Source organism: Trichosurus vulpecula, chromosome 3 (assembly GCF_011100635.1).
Source record: "Trichosurus vulpecula isolate mTriVul1 chromosome 3, mTriVul1.pri, whole genome shotgun sequence".
In the NCBI taxonomy this organism is placed as follows: Eukaryota; Metazoa; Chordata; class Mammalia; order Diprotodontia; family Phalangeridae; genus Trichosurus; species Trichosurus vulpecula.
The window spans coordinates 381063816-381076444 of record NC_050575.1 but is presented as its reverse complement, the minus strand read 5'-3'; the positions used below and the strand labels follow the sequence as shown (position 1 = coordinate 381076444).

At 41.4% G+C, this 12629-nt stretch overlaps 1 protein-coding gene across 1 annotated transcript in view; it reads right to left on the bottom strand.

The window, feature by feature from the left end:
- Nucleotides 1-12629, bottom strand: part of PLA2G15 (phospholipase A2 group XV) — a 39741-nt gene that overhangs the window by 13121 nt on the left and 13991 nt on the right. The window contains exon 2 of the mRNA XM_036750059.1: nucleotides 5097-5253. Within this exon, the coding sequence (XP_036605954.1) occupies nucleotides 5097-5253 (157 nt within the window). The remainder of the gene's footprint in view (nucleotides 1-5096; nucleotides 5254-12629) is intronic.

Here is a 12629-nt window from a genome sequence, read left to right as displayed (position 1 = left end):
AAACAAATGAGAAGAGTGGGATGGCCATGGATGAAGAAGAAAGAGACCAAACCAGGGTCAAAGGGAATCAAAGGAGATTTTCTTTTAAAGACAGTTTCAATTGTACATCCAAAATCAATGGTTAGAATTAAAAGGAACAGTTAAAAGGGGGGGGGGGTCTTTCTCTGATTAAGGTTTTATATCCAAAACATATAAATACCTTGTACCCTTTGCAAATTGGCAAAGATGACAAAAGATGGTAATAATCAATGTTTAGAGAAGCTGTGGGAAAATAAAATAGACACACTGATACACTGTTCATGGAACTGTGAAGTGGTACAACCATTCTGCAAATCAATTTGGAATTATGCAAAGTAACTAAAATGTCCATACCCTTTGACCCAGAGGTTCTACTATGAGGTTTATACCCCCAAGGAAGCCACCGATGAGAAGAAAGTTCCCACATACATCAAAATATTTGCAGCAGCACTTTTTTGGGAAAGGTAAAAAATTGGAAATAAAATAGATACCCATGAACTGGTGAATAGCTAAACAAATTGTGGCACACGAACATAATGGAATACTACTTTGCTATAAGAAATAGTGAATGTGATGAATACAGAGAAGCATAGAAAAATATATGTGAACTGATGCAGAGCAAAGTAAACAGAAACAGAACCAAGAAAACAATATACATAGTGACTACAAAAATAAATGGAAGAACAACCACAAAATAATCAAAAGTCAATGTTGCAAAATTATCAAGTGTGGCTCATTAAGAGACAGGAGAAGATTTTTCCAACCCACCCCTTTGAGGAGATGGGAAGCACACAGGCATTGTACACTGAGCAGTTTATGACTTTTTCAATGTATCAGTTGGTTAAACAGATTTTTCCCTCTTTTCTCTTGTCTTTAAAAACTACAATTATGTTACATGGGATGGTTCTCTGGGAAGGGAACGAGGAAGGATACTAGAGGAAACTATGGTGATGTAAAAAAAGGGCTATCAGTAAAAATTCATTTTTAAAAAGAAAAAAAAGCACAAGAGCTATTCCCCAATATATGAATGGACAAAGAATATGAACAGGCAGTTCGGAAGAAATCCAAGGTATCAAAACCATATGAACCTCACCAAGTTTGAGGCCTGTTGATTGCCCCCAACTTGGTTTAGTTTAGCCCATCTGGTGAAGATGGTTTACCAGGGTGTGGCCACTGTGTATGCTACAGCTTCTTAGGGCTGCAGTTCAGTTGGGTGAATCAGGTGGACACCAAAGGTGGATAAGCAGCCCTGAAAACAGTTGGGCAAGCCTTCACACTACAGGTACTAGACCTCCTGAACACCCCATACACTTTAGTATAATATTATGAAATAATTAGAACTTGAATGGAATGGATGCAGAGAAAGTGAACTGGGCTGCCTGTACCTGATGATTCTTTTGGCCATAGAAACCCAAGAGAAACCAAGAAAAATACAAAATGGCCCTCCATCTCAAGTGACAGTGGCAGAGGGCGCTACAAAATCCAGTATTTAAGCTGTCTATAAACATTAACTTAATTGTTGGCCATCTAAATGTAAAATAATCTTTTCAATCAGGTGTCTGTTTATAGTTAGACCACCGACTTGTGAGAATAAAGATCAAAACCAACACCAAAGTAGAAAAAATAAAAATGAAAGAAAGCTATGACAAACCATCCAGGGCCTATCGACCTAAATAGGCCTGTTCATTTTGAAATGGGAAATGGATTTTTTTAAAAAAGCAACAATCAGCATTTCCTTAAGGAAGTGCAACTAATGCAAATCAAATGCCACAATAAAGAGACCCACTGCTTAGAAACCACCTCTGTAATCAAACACTGCTCTCCTAGACAAGAAGAATACACGTGAAGGCTTTAGGAATCCAATCCACCCTCCAAACTTTGTCTCATTAATCTTTCGTACATTTTACATTCCAGCAAAAGTGTTCTCCATTCCCCACTGTCATAGGGTCCCCTGCTGCCATTTCTGTACCTTGGCTCACTCTAGGCCCCACATGTTTGGAATGGACTGCCCTTCCCCCTCTTCTCCATCTCCATGTGAAAGCCTCTCCCCTTCAAGGGACAACTCAGGTGCTGCTCCTTCTCCTTCCAATGCCTTGGGTTTCAAAAAGCACAGTATTCCCTGTCTCTGCCACTAATTCTCTAACACCTAGAGCAAGTTACTTGCATTCCATGGGTCCCAATTTCTCATCTGTAAAATAAATGAAGTCCATTATCTCCAAAGTCACTGCCAGTTCTGTGAGTCAGTGATTCTAGTATCAACTTCACAAGGTCAACATGAAGAGTAAATGAGGATGTCTGTGACAAGTGTGAAATACCATCAAGTTTAAGGTTTTATCAATTCCTAGGACCCCAGATTTGGAAGAGTTGCAAGAGATTTTTCAAGTCCTACACCCTCACTGACAGACAAATTAACTCATTATTTGTTCAAGCTTTCTTTGTCTTGCTACTGCTATCGAGACCTCTGAGGGATGCTTAGGGAACTGTACTAACCTAACATAGGCTCTTTTATCACCTTCCATACAAGGCCACAATAACCATTCCCACCCCTGGTGGGAAGGATTCAGCCTAGACAAAGGACAATAGTTGTTGGAACTGATCCCAGCAGAGCACCGGGAGAAACTCCAGCATTCCAACAAAATGTCAGGTACTGACAAATGTCTTCTGGCCCTGTGCTTTTCCTGAGAATGAGCTGAAACCAAAACCAATGGCCATCAAGGAGAGAAACATCATTAGTCCAAGCTGCACGTGTATGAGTCCCAGAGGCAAGTGCCACATTTTGGCAGAATTACACAACTAGAAAACAATCAACACCATTCATGCTGGATGTGTAACTGGGAAAGGAGTATTTGGGGGATGAGGGCAAAGAAGAGAATGTTCTTTTCCTTAGACTTCATTATACAGTGAACCTTGAAGCTCAGATCCAAAGCTAACTAGGAAGATATTCCCTACCCTTGTCCCTGATGAAAGAAACAAACTTACATGATTTCAGTCCAATGTTATACAAGTTGCTACTTGAAAAGGCTATGGAAATTTTGACCCTGACTGTAAAAATATTGTTTCCATCTTACAGACAAAGATACTAGGACTCAGACGGGCTACTAAGTGACTTGCCTATTACTACACAGCCAGTAAGTGGGACTAGAATCCAGTTCTCCCGACACTAAATTCTATGCATTCTCCTTCCCCTTGGCTGCAACAGAAGCCATCTGGTTGAAGGCCTAGAAAGATCATTCATATGGAATATAGATTGTTGTGGTAGAAGGCACTTTAGAACACAAAAAATTATTTTTTTTAAAAGGCCATGAAGAAGTATTTTTATGCCTGAAAATGGCTTAGAACTCACTAAAATTTACTTCCCATCAGCCATTAATAAAAAAGAATTTTAGAAGCTGCCTGAATCCTGCCATAGCAAGGTCAGGTAATTGGCATCATGTCAATAATCAGGGAGCAAAGCTTGTGTATAAATGTGTTCTTGGGCCTGTTTCATCATCTGCAGACACCACATTTGGCAGGAAGGGAGGGAAAAGGCTGAGGAAATTTTTTTAGTCCTTCGATTTAGACCCCTAGAACTTAAGGCATGGGTGAAGTTCATGTGATAAGCCCTTATAATGGCTCTCTCTAGAAAAAAAGTCAGCTTTAAATCCTGAGCATGTAACTATCATCTCAGTTTCAAGAGACCCTTACCTACAAACATAGTCTCTCCATCTAAGCTTCTTACAGGCAAAGACAGTGCCATTTTCTCCCCTGTGTCCTTGTAATGAATGAAGAGGAGGCTGAGAGTAATTTTCCCTTCTGAGACTAAGGATTGCATCAGATAGCACCACCGCTTCCAAAATAAGATATTCCACTTGGGACTTTTGTGCAGGAACATCAAGCTCCCTGGGGAAGTCAGAAGTCCCTCTTTTTGTGAGACAGGGCCAGAGTGGGGGTGGAGGAGCACTTTTACACCCAACATATCTGCATCCCCTTTGAGAATACCACTCCATAAGAAACTGAGGCCTGCACAATGACAATCTGGAAACCCCAAAGTCAATTCATGTATGGTCCTAATTTTTTGTTCTGCTTTGAGTATGGACATGTTCACTTTACTTGGTATTAGTGTGTTGGTAAGCAAAATGGGCTCTTAGCACTCAGTTCAACCAAGTGCCCTTGAAGAGTTTGGCTTTTGTTTCCTTTGATTAATTCAGTGTATTTCATTGAGTCTTACTAGGTGCTAAGCCCCAGGCCCAAACCCCAATTAGGTGCTAAACCTATGTGGGTGTGAAGCTTTCAGGGTCCTAAGGAGAGGTGCTAACTCCACAGCCAATCATAGCAGTCTAAGTTCTGGTCATTCAGATGACGTTTGATGACATCTGAAATGGTATAAGAAAAGACAGAGCCATTTGCTCAGGGCTCTCACTCTTGGTGGCACAATGATGCGGAGACTCTGGGCAGCTGTAGCTAAGAGCCCTCCAGCTCGTAAACCCAGATGCTGGGACTTTGTTAAACTCTGGTAACTATGCATTGGGATTTGAATCTGACAAGGTTTGTTGATGTTTGTACTTTGTTTGTATTTTGCTCTGAAGTTCAGGGTGCTGGCTTTTTCCCCTGAACTAAGTGAGTGATATTTGTATGCTGGATTAAAATAAGCTTGTTAACCCCTTAACGCTGCTTTCCTTAGTAAAGCAGATCAAAAGAACCCGGGCTTTTGCAGTGTGCTGGTAGCGTTGTTGTTGGGCTTGTGTTGGTCTTTCACCCCCACAACAGCTGCTAGCCAGATTGTTGAAACAATTAGTTAAATTCAGGATTGAAATTTTAAAAGAAGAAAAAAATTCCCAAAGCCAAACACTATAAGGGGAGGGAGCAAGGGAAGGAAAGAAGCAGGGAGGAAGGAAGGAGAGAAAGAAAGCAAGTAAGCTCAGAGCAAGTTGTCCATGGTCCCCATCTTGCTTGTTCTAGTATGGGATTAGTAAAGGTATAAGAAGAGCCTTGGAATAGAGGTTTCCCTAGCAGAGTCAAGGGGCTGTTCCCCAAGGAGGCTGACTCCTGAAGTAACTGGCCTGTCCAATGTGCCAGTCAAAGGTCTGAATGAGGCCCACCTGATGTTATCAATCCAACAGTCGATGATGAGAGGAAGGAGCAGCTCTAAATTCAACCAGAGGGTAAAATAACTGTCCGTCTTCTTGCAGCACAGGTAATGGACTACCGTAGGTTTGTCTAGCTTGGCTTCCAGCTGGTTTCCCAAGTCACCAGGTACTGCAAGAAAGAAAAAGGCACAGTGTGAGATGCCCAGTGACAGCAGAATGGTTTCAGGAATAATGAACCATTAGGACACTGGCCAATGGGATCACATGCTACAATTACTGAAATTCCCTCAGTATTATCAAAGTTCCTGATTAACTGAACTCTACTCCCAGGCCATGGTTTACCTAAGACTCTTGTCACTTCAATATAATGGGACAAAACCCAAAGGCAGCAGAAGACACTGGGATCAGGACTCCTCTCATTTTATAGATGAGGAAATACTGAGGTTCAGAGAGGAAAAGTGACTCCCTAAGGACACGCAGCTCAGAGGCAAGATGTGAACCTAGGTGCTTCTGACACCAAATCTAACCATTAAATATGAAGGTCTAAAGGACCTTCATAAACAAAGATCACAGAACATAAAAACTTAAAGGAACACCTTAGATCTTATCTGGCCCAACTCGCTAGTTTTACAGATAATGAAACTAAAGCCCAGCCCAAGATTATATATCAAAGGCAGGAGCCAGTAGACTCCATTTAGGATGGATCAGCGCACGCCACCTTGTAAGATCAGAAAAAAGGTCAAGTAGCAGGACTTGTGACTGGCAGGAATCCTTCCACTACCCTAGTGCTTACCATGTGCTGGTTCCCCATAGGATAACTGTTCCAATATATTCTTGTTCCCACTAAGAAGGCTGCGATTATCAAATTATCTGATTTACTTTAGAAATAGCAGCCACCTCGCTCTTTCTTCCAGCAGATGTTCTCTGGTAAATGAGACTATAGGGTGGTGAAGGCTAGCTATAGCCATAAGCAAAAGGCCAAAATTCCATCCCCAAAAGAACCACTACAGATGGCCCATCCTTGCCTATCATACATACTGGCTAGACAGTGACCTGGGAGAATATATTTGATATTTCAATGGCTGGTGACTCCCAGTCAAGGTTTCTTTCTATTAACTTGTCTGAAATGACAACTTAAAGAGGCAGACTTAAGACAAGACCCCACCTAATCTGACTCCCAGTCTAGTGTTCTACTATATCATTCTGTGGATAGAGAGCAAGAAAAAAGCAGTCAGCCGTTTACTAAGCCTCTTTCAAAGTCCCATGGAATCTCAAGACACAGGTAGCAAAGGCAATCACCAGATCAACCTAATTACAGTCCAAGCCCCCTTTTGACAAATACCGCTGGGATACAGGGTTTCCCCAAGATTGTCAGACTCCATGCTTACCAGTTACGCCAAGTTCTTTCCTTCTCTATCAGTGCAGAGTCCTGTACTTCTGGGAAGAGTCACCTTTCCCAGACACAGCTTGCTTACTCCCAAGTTATAACAACCCCCCCCAAATCACCTTTCTCCCTATTGTCCAAAGTCAGAATAATTTTAATTCATGTACGGCCAGCTCTGGATGTGACCCTAAGAGACTCGTAGAAAAGACAGGCTTGGCTTTGTTTTGCAGGTGTCAACCCCACATGTCTCCGCTTTTCCCTCTGGGTCAGGCGTCAACTTTAAAGGATGAGAATACATTTTAAAGCCCAAACCAAGCAAAGCATTTCACTAATGCGAAATACCCAAGCTCTTAACTTCAGACACTTAGGGTTCTGAGTAATGGAGAAGCTGGTAGATAAAATCTCTCACTAAAAGCTCACTTAGAGGATAACAAAACTTAAAGCTGGAAGGAGCCTAAGAAATCATCTTGGCTAGTGGTCCCCTTCTGGCAAGGGCCCTTGGAACCCCCATGCACCAATCACTGTAATTTTAATCTTCATCAAAAACCAACAAAATATGCACGATGACTCAATGTAAGCAAATGTACCTTCTGGAGACCGAATAATGTCTCCTACATGTGTTATTACTATTTTCAAATGTATCTAGATTTTGCAATCAACAAAACACCAAGTCATTTAAACGAGTTACTGAATTACAGCTTTTTGTTGTCACCTTTTCTCAATGGGTACTAATCTAGAAATGTAGGGTCCATGAAATTTTTATGTAAAAAGAGGGTCTTTGGGGGCCGCTAGGTGGAGCAGTGAGTAGAGCACCGGCCCTGGAGTCAGAAGGACCTGAGTTCAAATGCGGCCTCAGATGCTTGACACCTAGCTGTGTGACCTTGGGCAAGTCATTTAACCCCAACTGCCCTGCCAAAAAAAAAAACAAAAAAAAAACAAAAGAGGGTCTTTAGCTCGCAAACAAATGCAGAGTGACATCTGACCTGCCTGGCTTCTTTAAGTCCCAACTAAAATCCCACTTTCTACAGGAAGCCTTCCCCAACCTCTCTTAATTCCAGTGCCTTCCCTATGTTAATCATTTCCTAGTTATCCTGTCTATAGCTTGCTTTGTATATTTGTTTGCATGTTGTCTCTCCCCTTAGACTGTAAGCTCCTTGAGGGGAAAGACTGTCCTTTGCCTGTTTTTGAATCCCCAGCCCTCAGCACAGTACCTGGCAAATAGTAGACACTTAATAAATATTGATTGATTGGAAAATAAGATACACAACGAAGTTCCTGGAAAAAAAAACAAGTGACATGAAAGGGAACAACACTTAGTACTTTGATAACCAAGCTTAGCCCCATAGAAGAGTAAAGAAAATGCAACACCATCCTCTGCTCTTCAGCGCACAGGTGGGGACAGTAGAAAACAGAATGTACCTGTCAGATACAGGTCTGTAATGGTTAGTTTTGCTGATGTCTGTCTTGTTTCCAAATATATCTGAAAGCCAAGTGGAAACAAGACTGCTGTAAAAACAGAGACATCAATAAAAAAAGAGGCTAAAACTAGGGACACAAAGGTTAGGAAGTAATGACTCAGCTGAGTACATTTAATCATTTTGCAGATGAGAAAGCTAAGGATCCAAGAGGTTAAGCTGATAGAGCAGTCCTGGAATTAGGAAAGCCTGAGTTCAAATTCAGATTCACACTTCCTAGCTGTATGAACCTGGGCTTACTTAAACTTAGCCTACCGGAAGGATCAGATGAGATATTTATAAAAAAGCACTTAGCACACAGTGCCTGGCACAGCGGAGGGTCTATATAAACAGCTTATTCCCTTCACTGCTTCTTACAGGATTTATTTGGAGTCTGACGGCCTGGGTTTGGGTTCCAACTCTGGGACCTTAATTCTTTTGCTTACTGAAGCCTTTTCACAATTCTTTTTAGACAAGCCCTAGCCAGAAGCCTCCCACAGGCAACAAAGAAAATAGAAGGCAGGAGAGCTTTGGATGTCTCTGTGAAACAAAATGCGGCCAGCTTCTCCTAAAGAATCCCCATCACTAACAGGACATGTCCCCAATGCCTAGGAGATGACACAGTTTCTAGCAATCAATCCTCAGTGTCATGGAAGTCCTAGAGAGATCATCCAGCACTCTAATCAAGGCAGTGACCAAAGGTAACTCCAGAGGACTAGTGAGTGGCCAAACAAGCCTTCTTCCTCTTGGCAAAGGCGGAAGGGGGCACGTGTATTTTCAGACATGACTAATGTGTTGATCTTTTTTTAACTATACCTCCGTTACAAGACAGAGTTTGTGGTTGGTGGAAGTCATTGGGAAATAAGTAACATTTAAAAAAAGAAAAGCATCAATACAATATTTAATAAGAGAAAAGGCTCATCTAGCCGATCTGGCCATACATCTAATCCTAGCCACCCCACTGTGCAAATGGAAAACAGAGGTCAAAAGATTAGGTGATATGCCCAAGGTCACTGTGAAAAAGCTAGTAAGGTAAAAGCCTCTCTATCCAATGGGTAATGAGCAGACCAAGGGGAAAAGGTCGGCTTCTTCTAACCAGCGTCTATGAAGGATTCTTGAGCTTGTGTTTCTCAACACCCAAAAACCTTACATACACACTGATCCTGAGGTTGTGAATGTGCAATCAACCTCCTTGGCAAAAGTCTACCTAGGAGGAGGGAGGAGGAGCTGCCTCCCTCGTGTTAAGCCTGACTTGCCCAAACCGGCACACAAAGGGCTCTCTTCCAAATTTCCCAAAGGGCCAGAACAGTGCCAAAAAACACAATTTCCTAGCCTTAAGCAGGTCAAAAGGCCTTCAAGTGACAGCCTTGCCCAAGAAGGTAGAGCAAAACTGCCAAGAGGAAACAGACACTTCAGTTTGCCTTATTTGGGAAGTAAACAAGGCATTTCAATACCATCTATAAGGTGATCAAGTACTTTCTTCTAGACAGAGCCAGTCTGTGTAGAATGGGCAGAAACTGGAGTCAATAGAACCACCTAGGTCCTACCTACCTAGCCCTAGAGCAGATAAAACCATTTATCCCAAATTTAGAGATGAGGAAATAGAAGCTCAGAAGTTAACACCTGCCCTGAATGTGCCACAGGTTTGTGTAGAAGAAGTATTATAGAAAGTTACCATATACACGAAAATGTCTTTTAGCATACAATGTCAAATACCTCAAAATGAAGGTAGGATAACCTCATTTCCTTACTAGCTATGTGACCCTGGACAAGTCACTTATCACCAATTGCTTTGCCTTCCCCCCTCCAAAAAAAAAAAAAAAAAAGATAACCTCATTTCATTTTATTCTCTCAACAGCCCTGCCCACCAGGTTGGGCCAAGTGATCATTCCTACTTTATAGATGAACAACAAAGGTTCAGAGCAGTTGCCCGTGGCAGGAACAGGAATAAAACACAGATTCCTGGATTCTTTCTGTTCTACTATACCTTGCTTCCCCCTCTCCTTACTTAGCTAAAAATAATTATTATTTAATAATAGCTAGCTATTATACAGCACTTTAAAGTATGCAAAGAATATGATCTCATTTGATCCTCACAACAACCCTGGGAGGGAGGTGCTATTATAATCCCCATTTTCAAATGAAGAAACTGAGTCTGAGCCAGTTTAAATGATTTACTCTGGGTCAAGCAACTACTGGGCAGCTGGGTGGCACAATGGATACAGCACCAGGACCAAAGTCAGGAAGCCTCACCTTCCTGATTTTAAATCTGACCTCAGACACTTACTTACTAGCTGCGTAACCCTGGGCAAGTCACTTAGTACTGTCTGCCAGTTTCTCATCTGTCAAATGAGCTGGAGAAGGAAATGACAGTCATGAGGAGTCGGACATGAATGACCACAACAAACAGCTGCTACGTATCTGAGGCAGGATTCACATACAAGTGTTTCTGACTGTAAATCCAGCACTCTTGTCCACTGTGCCCCCCAGCTGCTAGCACAAGACCCCTTTGCAATTTCTATTTTATCTTCTCCCAAAATGCTACATCTTTGAGAAATGAGGTCTTTAAGCAAAGAAACTTCCTGGAAAAAAAAAAAAAACATTTTTCCCCATTTCCTGGTTTCCTTTTAATTTTGGCTGCATTGGCTTTGTGCAAAACCTTTTTAATTTAATGTAATCCAAATAAATGATCCATTTAACTTCCTGTGATATTCTTTCTTGTTTGGTCATAAATTCTTTCCTTATCCATAGATCTGACAGGTAATATTTTCCATATTCCCCTGTAATTTGCTTATATCACCCTTTATGTCTAAATCATGTACCCATTTTGACGTTTTCTTGGTATACAGTGCCTAGTTGCTAACAAACTGCTTTCTAGTTTTCCCAGCAATTTGTCAAATAGTGAGTTTTTGTCCCAAAAGCTTGGATCTTGAGTTTACCAAACACTAGATTACTGTGTATGTTGTGTGCCTAATCTATTCAAATGATCCACCGCTCTACTTCTTGGCTAATACCAGATTGTTCTGATGATTATCACTTTGTAATACTCTTTAATAGGTTACTGAGTCATTTAATAGATTAGTGAGTCAAGCTGTCTCTACCTTAGCAAATAGATACATTCAGAAACTGGACCTCCGGACTCTGTCCTTCTTCCAGTGGGATGGACATTGAGTTAATTGCACCTGGAACAGAAATCACTTGGAGCTAGACCCATCTAGAACAGGGGCTCTTAACCATTTTTTGTGTCCTGGACACCTTTGGAAGCCTATGGACGCTTTCTCAGAACCATCTGTTTTAAATTCATGATTAAAATACATGATCACAAAGTTGAACAGTTATACTGAAAGAGCTATCTAAAAAACTTTTTTAATTGATCCCTCATTTTAAAGATGGAGGTAACATGGAGGTGAAGTTACCACACTGCCCCCCAAGATCGCACAGGTAGTAAGTAACAGAGATGGAGCTATTCTGTCCAAGGGCATGAGGACAGGTTTACTAGTCCCATGGTCTACCTTCCATCTCTATCCCACCTCCATGGACTAACTGCAGAAATTTGGTGAGGTTGTGGCATTGGCCTAAGACTGTATTTGGTGGTTGAGAAAGAGAACAAAGCTAACAAACACACTGCTCCCAAAATTGAGCCAACTGAGCTAACTAGTCAGACAGGAAGGTGCTCACTCCCCTGGCTCTGCCCAGTCCAAGCTGGCTGCTTTGCATAATCCAGAGCCATCTACCCCAAAGTATGCTAGATGTGACTGACAAGGGTTAAGAAATAACAAGTCATAGCATTCTGAAGCCAGCAATTATGACCTAACACATTCTTGGGTTTAGTCTGCCTTAATCCATCACTATACTTAACAAAAGAGATCTTAAGGTACCTTGGAGTGTGCCCTCTTCTTTGCCACATAATGGACAATGGTCCCCCAAGCTTACCACCCTTCAGAGTAAAATAAGTAGAATTCTCTGCAGACTGTTGCCAAAGTGGTCCATGATACAAACAAGGTCAAGGACTCCTAGTGTAGGGGCAGTTAGGTAGTGCAATGGATAGGTTCTCCTGACTTCAGGGTTGGTGCTCCGTTCAAATTTGGCCTCTGACACTTACTAGTTGTGTGGCCCTGAGCAAGTCATTTAACCTGAATTGTCCCCCCCCCCCCACAAAAAAAAAGAATTCCTGGTGTAGAATAACACTTCCATTACATTTCCATTCTCCACCCATCTGAATTCTACCCAGGCTTCTAAGCCCATACAAATCCTATCTTCTCCATAAAGCCTTCTAGGAACACTACAGCCCACTCATGAGCCAGAAACTTGACTTTTTTTTAACACAATCTATAAAATGGGCATATCTATATCCTCAAAGGCTTGTAGAAACAAATTTACAAATGCTTTATGAACATTAAAGCACATTATATATCAACTATCATTTCTATGAGATCATTATCTTCATATGGGATCCTACAGGTCATAAAATTTGAGTTGGAAGACCTTTTATTTGACAGGAAATAAGCAGAATGCTGAGGCCAGAGAAAGGTAAAAAGGACTTGTCCAAGGTCACATGTTTGCCCTAGCATAAGGAGGAAAGGTTAATTCAGTTTGGGACATTTTGAATTTAAGATGTTTATGACACATCCACTTTGAAACATCTAGTAAGTTATTGGTGATATGGGATTAAAATTCAAGAGAGTCTAGAGAAAACATTCTCATCAA